The sequence below is a fragment of the Dipodomys spectabilis genome, unplaced genomic scaffold (genome assembly GCF_019054845.1).
Source record: "Dipodomys spectabilis isolate Male_0828 unplaced genomic scaffold, ASM1905484v1 ptg000095l, whole genome shotgun sequence".
NCBI lineage: Eukaryota > Metazoa > Chordata > Mammalia > Rodentia > Heteromyidae > Dipodomys > Dipodomys spectabilis.
In genome coordinates this window covers 26,496,340-26,512,035 of record NW_024870772.1, presented here as the reverse complement: position 1 = coordinate 26,512,035, position 15,696 = coordinate 26,496,340, and the positions used below count along the sequence as shown (strand labels likewise).

Genomic DNA, 15,696 nt, shown 5'->3' with positions numbered 1-15,696 from the left:
AAAAGTGAACAAACTTCAGGAGAATCATTTTTATCATGGAAGTGTGAGCAGCTCTATAAATCTACTGCCCACTAAAAGTAATAAGTAAATAAATCATTTAACGCCTCTGATGATGGTCCCTAGTATGTAGTTACTACAAATTAAGAAACATCTGAGGAGGCTGTGAATGTGGTTTAGCGGTAGAGTGAGGCCCTGTGTTCAATTCCTCAGTACCACATAAGCAGAAAAAGCCAGAAGTGGTGCTGTGGCGGGTAGAGTGCTAGCCTTGAGCAAAAGAGGTTCAGGGACAGCCCAGGCCGTGAGTTCAAGCCCCAGGTCCTGAGTTCAAGCCCCACGACTGTCAAAAAAAAACAAGTTCCTCAACAAACATCTGAGCTCAAGCTATAATCCTAGCTATTCTGGAGCTTGAGGTCTTAGGAACCCAGTTTGAAGCCAGCCATGGCAGGAAACTCTATGTAACTCCTATCTCCAATTAACCAGCAAAAAGCTGGAAATGGAGCTATGATTCAAGTAGTATAGCACCAACCTGAGTGAAAATGCTAAAGGACAACACCCAGGCCCTGAGTTCAAGCCCGAGTTCTGGCATAAATAAATAAATAAGCAAACAAGCAAATAACAAAAATAGGCCCTAGGAGAAGAGAGAATTAGTACCCCAATTTGCTATAGAATATTATCTAAAATGTTTACTTTCCAACTAAATGTTTAAGACAGGCAAAGAAACAAGAAAAATTACCCCAGTGGGTAAACTGTGACTGCAACCAGATACCAGATTTAGCACAAAAAGACTTCAGAATAACCACCATAAATATATTAGAAGAATTAAACCATGATTAAAGATTATAACATCTCCACTTTTATTATTCATTGGAATGCAATTAAACTCCATCAGAAGGCATTTAACCAAATCAAGAATTCAGTAATTTTGAAGGCCCAATAATGCATCCTTTATGCATATGATGTCCTTCATCATGGATAAGAAGAAGAAGAATCTTGGGTGCATTCCTGAGGATCAAGAATAACGACAGAACTAGGAGAAACTGGGCCAACCCACTGACCCATAGTCTCTTGTGTGTAAACAGAAAGATTTAAAAAAAAAACAATCTAAGACTTACTAAATTTTAACCTCATATTTACCTGTTATTTATCTTTTTGGCTTTTTGTAAATGATACCCTTCATTAATAGCAGTTGGTAGGACTTATGTAAACCATTGCTTCATGGTCATTTCAGGTGATCCTGGCTATTCCTTTCCCTGGTTCCTCCTTGGGGTTGGGGATCCTCCTCTGTGCTCTAACCAAAATACTGTTTCCCTTCAACTCTTCTCTACTTGTCATTCCTTTGTTGTTGTTGTTTTGGAAGTTTTTGTTGGGAATTTTGGCAAGGATTTATTTTAGTATGGTAGAGGAAAAGAAAGAGAAAAACATTTCCTGATCCCCCATGCAGAAAATGGGAATTAGACTCCAGCCCTATTTTTCAGTTCTTACTCCTATTGCCTTTCATTTTTATCATTCATATCCCATCTCCATTTCCTGTGAAAGCACCAGCCCTGAGAACCATTGGGTTTTATTGTCAGCAGGAGCTGACAGGCTAGCTAGCTCAGGATAGAGAATAGTAGCCTGTCCTTGAGAAGGAAGTTTAATTGTATAGTGCCAGGGAAGCTCAAGGCAGGACAGGGAGGCTGAGGGAGGGAATTTTCGCTGAAAGTCGGGAAGTGCAGCTGGACAGACCTGAGTGGACAGCATTCCACTGATGCTAGAGGAAGCTAGAGATACCTGTAGTTTCGGGAATGGGGTGGGGGCTAACAATTGTGGCCAAGCCCGGCCTGGTCACCCAATTTCGGGGAAAGGACAGAGGACCTTAGATAGAGGCAGTCAAACCAAGATGGGGGAAGACATGCTAACAACCAGGAATTGCTCCAGTATTTAAATCGCAGATTTCAGAACCCCATGCACTAGCATTCTTCTTTACCATCCCATTCTTCATAATGTATCCAGAATGTCTGTTCTCTGACCTGATAACTGGTTCTAGTCTCAACTATTCTATAATTCCCAGGCTCTACTCCTGGATCTTCTTCCTTTGCTATAGCTACAAGTCTTGTCATTTTGTTGCTCTGATAATGCCTTGCAGATCTTCCCTGTTTGTCTTTCTTGTTGAACTTAGCCTACTGGGAACTGCTGGAGAAATCAAAGGACTATGCAGATTGGAACCACCAAATTCATTGTCTTTAACCCCAGCTAGATTCTCCAAGTACATTCACTTAACACTGAGCTCTCTTCCATCTCCTTCATGAGCTCTTCCAAACTTTTGCTCCTTTTTTAAACATTATATTACATCCTTCCTTCACTTTTTTTATTTTTTTTTTTTTGGGTCAGTCGTGAGGCCTGAACTCTGGGCCTGGGCTCTGTCCCTCAGCTCTTCAGCTCAAGGCTAGCGCTCTACCACTTGAGCCACAGTGCCACTTCCAGGTTTTTCTGCTCATGTGGTGCTAAGGAATCGAACCCAGGACCTCATGCATGTGAGGCAAGCACTCAACCACTGAACCACCTTCCCAGCCCCTTCACTTTTTAAAGGATATCATTTTAAATGATATGATTTTATCTTGTATGTGTATCTGTTTGTCCATGTGTATCTGTATGTGTGTCTTGTGCTTGAATTCAGGGCCTGGGTGTTGTCTCTGAGCTTTTTTGCTCGAAGCTGTATTTTACCACCCAGCTCCACTTCCAGCTTTGTGTGTGTGTGTGTGTGTGTGTGTGTGTGTGTGTGTGTGTGTGTGTGTGTGTGTGTGTGTGTGTGTGTGTGTGTGTGTGTGTGTGTGTGTGTGTGTGTGTGTGTGTGTGTGTGTGGTTAATTGGAGATAAAAATCTCATGGACTTTCCTTCCTGGGCTGGCTTTGAACATATCCTTCATATCCCTTCCATACTACCTAAGAGCCTATCTGATTTTCCTATCCTTTTTAATTTGAAGCCATTCACCTCACCCTTCTGTGACTAGTCCTGCCACCCTCTCCTCTGGTCCTGTCATTCTTTTTTTCTCTGCCTTAAAATACAAATAGTCTTATATTTTTGCTATCCTGAAAATTTCTCACATTTTCTATAGAGATGTAAATTTAAGAGTCTTCAGAGTAAAATTGCTGTGTAAAGGTAAGATACTTCAGGTCTCAAAACTGATTGTAGATAGAAGAAAAAAAAAAAAGAAGTGAAGGACTGAGTCATGAGGTATAACAGCACATTGAGGTTGGAGAGTTGAGGTCCCACAAGGAAAAGGAACAGCTAAAAAGATAGGAGGAAACTAGGAATGCAAGCTGTCATGAAATTCCAGTAAGATATCAGTGACCTCTCCAAGAACCATTTTGGTGGTGTGATATAAAAGTGAAAGCCTGCCTGTGTAGTAGATTTAAGGAAAATATGGGAAAATGGAAAAAATAATAAGTAGTCTTTGAGATATTTTACATGAAGAAAAGAAGAGATGAGAAGCAATAGGTAGAGGTGAAGAATGATGAAGAAAGGTTTTGTTAAGGTGGGATAAATAATAGGATTATTGTCATTAGGTAGTGGATGAGAGAAAAAGATGTTTGGTGAGTTAATCTTAACTCTCCTGTCTCCTAGAATTATAAAATTATTAGTATCTGCCTCATAGTATTGTTAGGATGTCTAGAAAACATGAGAAAACTTCTAGTGCTATAAATTAACATTAATTTTCCTAGTTAAAAAGTAAAAAAAAAATAATTACATCCTTCAAGTCTAAAAAAAAATCTATGTAAATGCAGGTGCATACCTGTAAGCCCAGATACTGGAGCATAAATGAGAGACCCTATTCAAAGTTTATGAAACAGAAAGGGTTGGAGTATGGCTCAAGTGATTGTTCCTCCCTTGCAAGGTCCTAAATTCAAACCCTGGTACCACCAAAAACAAACAAAATCTACAACTCCTGACACCTAAGTTTACATCCTAGATGTTTCTAAAAACTCTGTAGTGACATCTGTACTCATTTTTCACTTAGGATGAAAACAAAAATCTTAACAATTTATGAACAACAAACACTAGAAATTGTTCATAGTGGCTCATGACTGTAATCCTAGCTATTTGGGAGGCTGAGATCTGAGGATCACAGTTCAAAGCCAACCCAGGTGAGAAAGTGTGTAAGACTCTCATCTCCAATTACCCACCAGAAAACTGGAAGTGGCACTGTGGTTCAAAATGATAGAGCACTAGCCTTGAGTAAAAAGAACCAGGGACTCCTCAGGCCCTGATTTCAAGTCCTACCACAGAAAAAAGGAAGGAAGGGAGGAAGGGAGAGAGGAAAGGAGGGAGGGAGGAAGGAAGGAAAGAAGGAAGGAAGGAAGGAAGAAATTGTACCTGGTAGATTTTTAGCCTGGATTAATCAGTCCAGACTATAGAAAATGCACTTCTAAAAACATTCCTTTTTTAAAAAATGTATATGATACAGACAACTAAGATAAACCAAAGGGGATTATTAGATTTCATATCCTGAAACAGATTGAGGTAGAAAATAGATCCTGTTTAAAAGAATTAAAAAAGACTGGGCACCCGTGGCTCATGCCTATAATTCTAGCTACTCAGGAGCCTGAGATCTGAGGATCATGGTTCAAAGCCAGCCGAAGCAAGAAAGTCGTGAGACTCTTAGCTCCAATAAACCACTCACCAGTAGTGGCGCTGTGGCTCAATTGGTAGAGTGCTAGGCTTGAGCTGAAGATCTGAGGAACAGCACCCAACCCTCAGAGTTCAAGCCCCACAACCAACAAAAAAATTCAATTCAATTCAATAAATAAAAAGCACAGAATCCTTGTATTTAGATTTAGAATTCTTTGGCTCATGATTTTACTTTAGTCAAACCTTTACTGTTTGTTTGAGTTTTAGGGAGCTTTGGGGTTTTGGTTTTGGTTTTGGTTTGGGGTTTTTTGTTTGTTAGTTTGTTTTTGCCAGTCCTGGGGCTTGAATTCAGGGCCTGGATACTGTCCCTGTATTTTGTGCTCAAGGCTAGCACTCTACTACTTTGAACCATAGTGCCACTTCTGGCTATTTGTCGCTTAATTGTAGAGAAGAGTCTCATGGACTTTCCTGCCTAGGCTTGCTTTGAAACGAGATCCTCAGATCTCAGCCTCCTGAGTAGTTAGGATTATAAATGCCCAGAGTGAAACTCTACTTTTTATAAATTTTTAGTGTTTGTCTTATAAATGTTTTTCTTCCTTAGTTCTAGTTGAGTTTTGTCAAAGAATATGGGTACTAAATAGCATTTCTTCTTTTGCTACAGGTAAAACTTTAGTCAAAAAGCTAGCAAAAAAGGTAAGCAGCATGTGTGATTTTTGTTGTTGTTTGTTTATTTGGGTAAGACAGAATCTGAACTTGTTCATTTAAATTGAAAGACTTGGGCTGGGGATATGGCTTAGTGGTAGAGTGCTTGCCTAGCATGTATGAATCCCTGGGTTCAATTCCTCACTTCCACATAAGCAGAAAAAGCTGAAAATGCTGCTGTGGCTCAAGTGGTAGAGCACTAGCCTTGAGCAAAAGAAGATCAGGGACAGTGCTCAGGACCTGAGTTCAAGCCCCAGAACTGGCAAAAAAGTGGGGGGAGGCTGGAGGCACAGTCAAGTAATAAAGAAAATAGCTAACACAAGGATGAGACACTGAGTTCCATTCTGTAGAACAGTACAAATAACTTTAAAAAAACAAATAAATTGAAAGACTTAATTTGTGTATTCAAAGGATATTGACGATGTACTGGCAGGAATCCAAACAGCTAGTTGTGGATCAACTTTTTTTAGAGACCTTGGTGATAAAGGTAAGTAGCATTTGTTGTTCAATTTCTAGTTATGTGTTTTATTTAATTAAAAGTATTATTATGGAATTACCATGAGATTTACACCTTGTTATTTATTAGGTGGTTCAAAACACAATAAAATATCCATTTAAGTAAAAAACAAATTTCTCAAAACTTTTTGAGCAGTTAAGCTACTAAAACACCAATGTTTTAATAGAGGGAGAATGAGGTATAGTAATAGGTGAAAAGGTGAGACATAAATCTAAAGAATAAAGATGAAAAGACCACAGAAAGAATCCAGAGGAATACCAGTATATAAGGAAGTCAGGCGCCAGTGGCTCACGCCTGTAATCACACCTACTCAGGAGGCTGAGATCTGAGCATCCTGCCAGCCCTGGCAGGAAAGTCCATGAGATTCTGATCTCCAATAAACCACCAGAAAACTGGAAGTGGGGTGCTGTGGCTCAAGTGGTAGAGCGTAGCCTTGAGCTGAAGAGCTGAGGGACAGCGCCCAGGCCGGGGGTTCAAGCCCCATGACCAACAACAACAAAAAAAAAAAAATCAGGAAACAGAGAATAGAGGAAAACCAGGAGAATGATATCAAGAGATCCGTTTTAAAGAACAGAGTTACCAAATATATAAAAAATCAAGTAAACTAAGGGATGGGGTAAGCTAGGTCCATTAGATTTAGGAGCAGAAGTGCTGGGCTCTTTAGAAAATACAGGTGAATGAGGGGAAGGGATCTGAAGCTACACTGTAGAACTTTGAGAAATGAGTGGACCCTGAGAAAATTAAGTGCACACTTTCTAAGGTATCTTGTCATGTACAGAGGAAGAAGAAGGTAGGAGCTCAGGGTAGAGGCATAAAGCTGAAGAAATATTGGTTTTGTTTTGATAAGGAGGCAGAGCATGTTTCTTGTCTCAGAGGGAGAGATGAAAATATAAGAGAATTGGGGCTGGGAAGGTGGCTCAGTGGTAGAGCGCTTGCCTTGCATGCCTGAGGCCCTGGGTTCGATTCCTCAGCACCACATAAGCAAAAAGAAAAAAGCCGGAAGTGGCGCTGTGGCTCAAGTGGTAGAGCGCTAGCCTTGAGCTGAAGAGCTGAGGGACAGCGCCCAGGCCCAGAGTTCAGGCCCCAAGACCGGACCCAAAAAAAAAATAAAAAAAAAAGAAAGAAAGAAAGAAAGGAAAAAGCCGGAAGTGGCGCTGTGGCTCAAGTGGTAGAGCGCTAGCCTTGAGCTGAAGAGCTAAGGGACAACACTCAGGCCCAGAGTTCAGGCCCGACGACCGGACCCAGAAAAAAAAAAAAAAGAAAGAAAGAAAATATAAGAGAAAGGAAGCACGAATAAGTGGAAATTCTGGAGAAGAGGAATTGTCTTTGGAACTCAGGTGGAAGTACTAGCATACCACAGGCTAGATAGCTACTCTTTTGTATCTAGAGGAAAGGGTGGTAGATGGTTATTTTATGCTTATACTTGCAAATTAGTGACAAAAAGCTGAGCAGTTGTTGACATAGCCTTGGCTTTTTTTTTTTTAATAAAACATAAGTGGTAAGACTGACTTCTATGGAGAAAGAAAATTTGAAGAAGCTTCTATAATGAGAAAAGAAAATTGAACAGATGAAAGAAACAGAAAACAATTTCTGGGAAGCCTTGAGGGACCAGAGGAGAATGTAGAGCATGAAATACTAATGCCACCAGCCAATGCAGTTGTGTATTCATTTTCCTGCAGCCTGCATATAGGAATAGAAATGTTCAGCAGTTGTATTAGAGAGAGAATTTTGCTAGGTTAGTGGATGAAAGGATCTTAAACCTAATAGAGGAAAATTTATAATAGGAAGAAAGGTGAAAAGAAGAACATAAAAGTCAAACAAGATAACCTATCAGTGAGTGGAAACACAGATATAGTGAGTAACAAAATGAAAACGAGCAGATAGACTAAAAATAGTCATTTAGAAATCTTTCAAGTAGGGCTGGGAAGTTGGCTAAGTGGTAGAGCGCTTGCCTTGCATGCATGAGGCCCTGGGTTCGATTCCTCAGCACCACATAAGCAGAAAAAAAAAAAGCTGGAAGTGGTGCTGTGGCTCAAGTGGTAGAGTGCTAGCCTTGAGCTGAAGAGCTAAGGGACAGCGCCCAGGCCCAGAGTTCAGGCCCCACGACTGGACCAAAAACAAAAAGAAATCTTTCAAGTAAGCTGGACACCAGTGACTTATACCTTTTACTACTAGCTACTTGGGAAGCTGATAGCAGAAGATCTTGGTTTAAAGACATTCCAGCCATGTAATTCAAGAGACTCAATTTCCAGAACAACCAACACCAGTTGAACAAAAAGAGTAATGCTGGAGCTATCACATTATCAGAATTTATACTTTAGAGCTATAGTAACCATGATACTATAGTAATCATGATACTGATCTAGAAACAGACCTGAAAATTCAAACAGATCAGAAGACTCAAAAATGAACCTATACCTACAGCTATCTGATTTTTAACAAAGGACCCCAAAATATATGTTCAAAAAAAGATTCTTCAACAAATGATGCTGGGAAAAATTGGATATTCTTACACAATAGACTATTCTTTATCCTGTACCAATATCAATTCAAAGTGTAAAACCTGAAACTTTGAAACTTTTACAAAAGAGAATAAGGGAAACACTAGAACTTATAGGTACAGACAGTAACTTGAAGAATAAACTCTTGTAGCTTGGCAAATAGGAATGGGGATTGACAAATGTGATCGCACCAAGCTAAAAAGCTCTGCAAAGGATGCAGTCGCTAGACTGAAAAGACAGCCTGCAGAATAGTAGAAAATCTTTGCCAACTACATATCTGACAAGGGACTAATAACCAGAATATATTAGAAGCTCAAAATATTAAACTCCCAAAGAAATGGCCCAATTAATAAATGGGCAATAGAGCTAAACAGACACGTCTTGAAAGAGTTACAAATGGCCAACAAATACATGAAGACATGCCCAAGTACCTGGCTATATATGAAGTAAAAATTAAAACAACATTGACTTTTGTGTGTGTGTGTGTGTGTGTGTGTGTTGATACTGGGGCCTGCCTGAAATCTGGGCCTGGGACAGCCAGGCCCAGCTCAAGGCTAGCGTTCCATCATTTGAGCCACAGACACCACTTCCAGCATTCTAGTACCACATTCCAGCTTATGTGGTACTGAGGAATCGAACCCAGGGCCTCATGCATGCAAGGCAAGCACTCTACCACTGAGCCACCTTCCCAGCCCCACAACACTGAATTTTATCCATTGCAGTCAGAATGGCTACCATCAAAAACAAAAGACCCAACAATCATAGGCAAGGATATGGGGGAAAAGGAACTCCAATACACTGTTGGGGCCCCTGTGAACTAGTGCAACCACTGTAGAAACTAGTTGAGGTCACCTCAGAACAATAAAGATAGAACTACCCATGTCACTAAAGAGTACAACTCACCCACCAATAATAGCACTTTGGGGGGGGATATAATAGTGACACCTGGACACACATGTTTGTTGTGCCACTATTCACAACAACCAAGCTATGGAAATAGCCCAGAACCAACCAAACAATGAATGGGTCAAGAAAATGTGGTATGTGTATGTATATACACACACCATGGAGTATTATTCAGCCATTAAGAAGAATGAAATTATGTCATTTGCAGAAAAATGGATGGATCTAGAAAGCATAATAATAAAGTGAAGCAAGCCAGGCTCTGAAGAACAAAGTTTGTTCTCTCTCATAATCTGGTTGTTAGACCTAAATTACATGTAAACAGTATTATGTATTCAATTAAAACATGGTATTTGCAGATGTGAGATATGGTTAAAAAAAAAAAAAACCCTTTTTAACAATTAACATGAAGTGAAAAGAACATCAGGAAGTTGAAACATGTCTGCAGTACAAGTACTTGTGGAAGGGGTCAGACGAACATAGAGGAGAAAGGAGAGTGAGTATAATCAAAGTACTTAATGTGCATGTGTGAAACTAGAAAGGACACTGGATTTAAGAAGGGTCTAGAGGGGGCTGGGAAGGTGGCTCAGTGGTAGAGCGCTTGCCTTTCATGCCTGTGGCCCTGGGTTCAATTCCTCAGCACCACATAAGCAGAAAGAAAAAAGCCAGAAGTGGTGCTGTGGCTCAAGTGGTAGAGCACTAGCCTTGAGCTGAAGAGCTGAGGGACAGCACTCAGGCCCAGAGTTCAGGCCCCACAACCGGACCCCTCAAAAAAAAAAAAAAAAAGAAGGGTCCAGAGGGAGGAAGGAGAATGACACATGATGCAGATACATTGTATATGTCAATAGGCATGTTAAAAAAAAACCTGATAAAACTGATATTATAAAAAAAACATGGGGCTGGGAAGGTGGCTCAATGGTAGAGCGCTTGCCTTGCAAGCATGAGGCCCTGGGTTTGATTTCTCAGCACCACATAAGCAGATAAAGCTGGAAGTGGTTTTGTAGCTCAATGGTAGAGGGCTAGCCTTGAGCTGAGGAGCTGAGGGACAGCACCCAGTCCCAGAGTTCCCAGTTCCCAGACCCCACAACTGACAAAAAAAAAAAAAAAGCCAAACTGAAGCAGGGTATCAGATGCTCATCCCTATAATCCTAGCTACTCAGAAGGCTGAGATCTGAGAATTGCAGTTCAAAGCCAGCCCAGGAAGCAAAGTCCTCGAGACTCTTATGTTCAATTAACCACTAAAAACCGGAAGTGACCATGACCCCGCCCCCCCCCCCCAAAAAAAAATTGAGCCTGGCATCAATGGCTCATGGCTATAACCCTAGCTCCTCAGGATACTGAGATCTGAGGATCAAAGTTCAAAGCCAGCCCCAGTAGAAAAGTCCCCATGAGACTCAAAAACTGGAAGTAGCGCTGTGGCTCAAGCAGAAAGGACTAACCTTGAGCACAAAGAGGCTCAAGGACAGTGCCCAGGCCCTGGATTTCAAGCCCCACAACTGACCAAAAAAAAAAAAAGCTAAACCGGAGACATGGGGTAAAGTGAAAGAACACCAGTCATGTTGGACGTGTGGCTCAGTGGTAGAGCAAGCACTCACATAGTATGTGTAAGGCCTTGGATTCTGCCCTCAGCTCTATCTTTAGTGGAATTATCAGGCAGTAGTTCTATCTTTAGAATTTTTTAATGCAAAAATATGTAAGTAATAGTCTATACTTAAATTACATTATTGTTAATAAGTATCCATTTCTGCTCCTCCTTCAGTATGTGTGTATTTAGTAGATTACTTAGAATTTAGTGGTATTTTATAAGTATTTGTTCTTTATACTATTTAATTTTTTTTTTTTGAGTCCGGTTGTGGGGCCTGAACTCTGGGCCTGGGCGCTGTCCCTCAGCTCTTCAGCTCAAGGCTAGTGCCCTACCACTTGAGCCACAGCGCCACTTCCAGCTTTTTTCTTTTTGCTTATGTGGTGCTGAGGAATCAAACCCAGGGCCAGGCATGCAAGGCAAGCGCTCTACCACTGAGCCAACTTCCCAGCCCCTACTATTTATTTAATTATTATTAACTATCACAGAAACTGATTTCTTCCAGCTGTAATAACATAAAAAATAGTTGTATATACTTTAAGAAGTTAACAGTCTCCTAAGTTTTTCATACGGAGAACTTACTGGAATGTAGCCTTGAGAGTAATGATTAAGAGTATGTTTTACGGGAAGGTGGGTCAGTGGAAAAGTAGCTTGCCTTGCATGCATGAGGCCCTGGGTTCGATTCCTCAGCACCACATAAGCAAAAAGAAAAAAGCCGGAAGTGGCGCTGTGGCTGAAGTGGTAGAGCACTAGCCTTGAGCTGAAGAGCTGAGGGACAGCGCGCAGGCCCAGAGTTCAGGCCCCATGACTGGACCCAAAAAAAAAAAAAAAAAAGTATGTTTTGGAATCAGTATGCTCAAGTTTAAGTTTTTCCTAGTCTTATTACCAGGAGAAATAGTTTAATTTCTTTCACTCTCATTTTCATCATCTTTAGAACAAGATAGTAAACCTATCTCACAGGATTGTTAAAAGATTTTAATAAGACAAGATATTTTTTAATATTTCTAGTGCCTACTACAATAGCTCTAAAAATTTCCCAGTTTCATTAGTTTAGATTTCATATTAGATCTGGCACATTGCAAATTTATTATTGGAGTATTATAATTTTATATGATTCTGTAAGATTTTAATATTTACTGGACCATGGCCCTTGTTTAATGATTTGTAAATTAAAATAATTAGTAGCTTTTTATTAGCATATATTAGCTATACTAGGGAGGATGTCATTGTGACATTTCCAGATATATGTACGGTGTGTTCCAATCATTCTGTCCCTAACTCCCTGACCATCACTTGTTCTTACCCCCATTACCCACTCCATAATACTATTTCAACAGGTTTCATTGTTCCTCTTTCATACGTGCTGGACAACCTATTTGACCGTATTCATCCTCTTCCACCTTCATTAGCCTAACCCCTCACCAGGACCCACCCCCCAACAGAGTCTGTTGTTCTTTCCCTGTCCTCACCCCCTATTTACCAAATGCTTTAGTGCGTGTAAAAGTAATGTGACCATTCTTTATTAATATTCAGCAAGGACCGCCTAAACTGGGGAAAACAAATGATTGAGTAATTCTAATTGGGTGAGTTTGAAGGAAGGGGCTGCCTAGTCTATCCTAAAAGAGCTTATGAGAGAATTCTGAATCTCATGAGAGATAATGAAGGTGAGATTTAACAAACTTTGTACCAAATGGAGGGGTTGTTTTGTAATAATGAGACATAGTATGATGGGGAAGTAAGAAGTAGAGAGCAGTAAGCAGAAGCATTTCATTTTCATGGTCTGAAGAACATAACAGTAATGGAGATTATATAAAACTGTTTAGTGGAAGCTTTGAAAACAATAATGAGATTTTGAAGGCAAGCTAAAAGCATAGTCTTGATTGTTGAGACAGGAGAAAAACAAACTTGCCTTTTAGTCTCTCCTTGAAGTTGAGACCACTTGGGTTCATGTTCTCTTTATCCAGTCTCTACTTGCAGCAGCAGATTTGTGGAGGTTTCCAGTGAGAAACCAGGGAGGAATTCTCAGGTCCTCCAAGTCTGTGCCAGAGATTTCCATTGAAGTGTAGCACAACTGGAAATCAGGGCTGTAGAAGGAAGATTGCCACTCTATTTTTGTACTACCATTATGGCTTCTAAGCCCATAAGGAAGAAAAAAAATAGTACTAGTTTTCAGAGAATACTGAGAAAGATTGTCAGTACCTTCTTTATTTATTTTTACTTTCAGCAGAGAGAAAGAGAACCCAGGGGCCTTCTGACACACTTTCCTCATTGGATAGCTCGCTCACTCTCTCTTTCCATCTCTCTCTCCTCTCCTTTCTCCCTCTCTCCTTCACTTCCTTCTCCCTTTTCCTCCCTCTTTACCTCCTTCTCTTTCTCTCTTTTTCCCCATTTCTTTCCCTTTCCATTTCTTTCCTCTCCTCTCTCTCTGTGAAGGGTTATTTATAGTCTCAGAATGAGTAAGGGCACTAATCACACATTTTTAAGACTTCTTGAAGAATTAAACCTAGCATTTCTAGATCTTTGGGAGAATGGCCTTGATGGACTATTAGAAAAATAAACAGAGCTTGGCACTGGTGGCACACAGCTATAATCCTAGCTACTCAGGAGGCTGAGGATCACAGTTCAAAGCTAGCCCTGGCAGGAAAGTCTGTAAGACTCATCCCCCAATTAACCACCAGAAAACCAGAAGTGGCACTGTCACTCAAAGTGGTAAAGTGCTAGCCTTGAACAAAATTGCTCAAGGACAGTGTCCAGGCCTTGAGATCAAGCCCAACAACGTACCAAAAAAAAAAACCTCACAGTGCTAGGAATGTGGCTTAGTGGTAGAGTGCTTGCCTAACACACATGAAGCCCTGGGTTCAGTTCCTTAGTACCACATAAACAGAAAAAGCTGAAAGTAGTGCTGTGGCTTAAGTGGTAGAGTGCTAACTTTGAGCGAAACAAGCTCAGGGACAGTGTCCAGGCCCTAAGTTCAAGCCCAGGACTGGCAAAAGAAAAAGGAAAAAAATGGAAGCCCATGACTTACATTAATTAGCCAGTCATTCAGTTTGTTTCTTTTTCTTAGCCAGAGTCCATAGGATATTCAAAGGAGAAATACAGGGAAGAAGCTGATAAGTGAAGTTAAAGGCAGAGGCGGCTAAGAGGAACTACAAGCAGTAAGTGACTGTAAGGTTAAATAAAACAGAAAGCAGCCAGGCGCAGATGGCTCACACCTGTAATCCTAGCTATTCAGGAGGCTGAGATCTGAGGATTACGGTTCAAAGCCAGCCCAGGCAGGAAAGTGCATGAGACTCTGATCTCTAATAAACCACTAGAAAACGGGAAGTGACACTGTGGCTCAGTAGAGCGTTCGCCTTGAGCTGAAGAGCACAGGGACAGCACCCAAGCCCGGAGTTCAAGCCCAAGACCGACAAAAAGAAAAAAAAAAAGACTCTATTAATAAAGTACTGATAGAAAACAGAAATATATAGTCTAATGATATCAGAAAAAGTAAGCAATTTGTAGGGAATATATGAAGCAGGACAACAAAGTTGCATGATTACGAAAAGTTAGAATTATCAGCCAGGTATCAGTGGCTTACACCTCTAATCTAGCTATTCAAGAGGCCAAGATCTAAGGATTATGGTTGAAAGCTAGCTCAGGCAGGAAAATCTATGAAATTCTTACCTCAAATAGACCAAAAAAAAACAAAAAAATCTAAAGTAGAGTTATGGCTCAAGTGGTAGCATGCCAATCATGAATGGAAAGGCTAAGGAAAGCAAGAGAAGGGGCGATGTCCAAAAAGAAACTTATTTATTACCTGACTTAGGTAACTGTAACCCCTTTGTACATCACCTTTATAACAACAATAAAAAATACAAAAGAAGCTAAAGATAAAGGAAAGCTCCAAGGCCCTGAGTTCAAGCTCCAGCACCAACAAGAGAGAGAGAGGATAGAACAGACAGCTACTGTCATCATTTGTCCAGTTGCTGGCTTCCTGTCACTGAGGCCACGTCCCTCCAGTGCATCTACTTTACCACTTTAGTTGGGAGGAAACTATCCCTAAGGCCTAGGGAAGTTCAGAAGCTTAACCCATAAAGCCTCACAAAAGGCTGAGAAGGTAGCTCAGTGGTAGAGTGCTTGCCTCGCATGCATGAGGCCTTGGGTTCGATCCCTCAGCACCACATAAGCAGAAAAAGCCCGAAGTGATTCTATGGCTCCTGTTAGAGCACTAGCCTTGAGCTGAAGAGCTGAGGGACAGCGCTAGGGCCCAGAGTTCAGGCCCCATGACTGACAAAAAAAAAAGCCTCACAATTTGTATCTGGCCCATAGTTTATAAGCTTCTTTAATGCCCACCTCATCTATAAAATAGTATGTGCCTCAGTCTTAGAGTGAGACAAGTATAAGACATCTAGCACAGTAACTGAAATAAAGCATCAGTAGAAGCTTGTTTTATTATTAGAGAAACAAACCCATGGGCAGGGAAGGTAGCTAAGTGGTAGAGAGCTTGCCTCACATGCATGAGGCCCTGGGTTCGATTCCTCAGCACCACATAAACAAAAAAATCTGGAAGTGGCACTGTGGCTCAAAGGGTAGAGCGCTATCCTTGAGCTGAAGAGCTGAGGGACAGCGCCCAGCCCCAGAGGTCAAGCCCCACGACCAACAACAACAAAAAAAATCCCATGTGCCATAGTTCTCGTCTCTGAAGCCATACTATCTTACTTCTCTTTGTACCGCTTTCTCTGCAGTGCCTCTTCCTCCTCTTTCTATTAAACATTGGTAATTCTATAAATCTGGATTTCACTTAACTGCCTTTCTTCAACCTCTGATTTTAGCATTTACTCAGCAACTCCCAGACCTCTTTTCACTGTCTCTAGCCTAGGTTCATACCCTGAGTTTCAAAA

General features: G+C 40.8%; 1 protein-coding gene across 2 annotated transcripts in view; it reads left to right on the top strand.

Annotated features, from left to right (window-relative positions):
* The window catches only part of Micu2 (mitochondrial calcium uptake 2), a 98,598-nt gene that overhangs the window by 31,842 nt on the left and 51,060 nt on the right, over window positions 1-15,696 (top strand). For both annotated transcript variants that reach the window (XM_042685632.1, XM_042685631.1), the window contains exons 3-4: window positions 5,270-5,301; window positions 5,722-5,797. In XM_042685632.1, coding sequence (XP_042541566.1) covers window positions 5,270-5,301; window positions 5,722-5,797 — 108 coding nt within the window. The remainder of the gene's footprint in view (window positions 1-5,269; window positions 5,302-5,721; window positions 5,798-15,696) is intronic.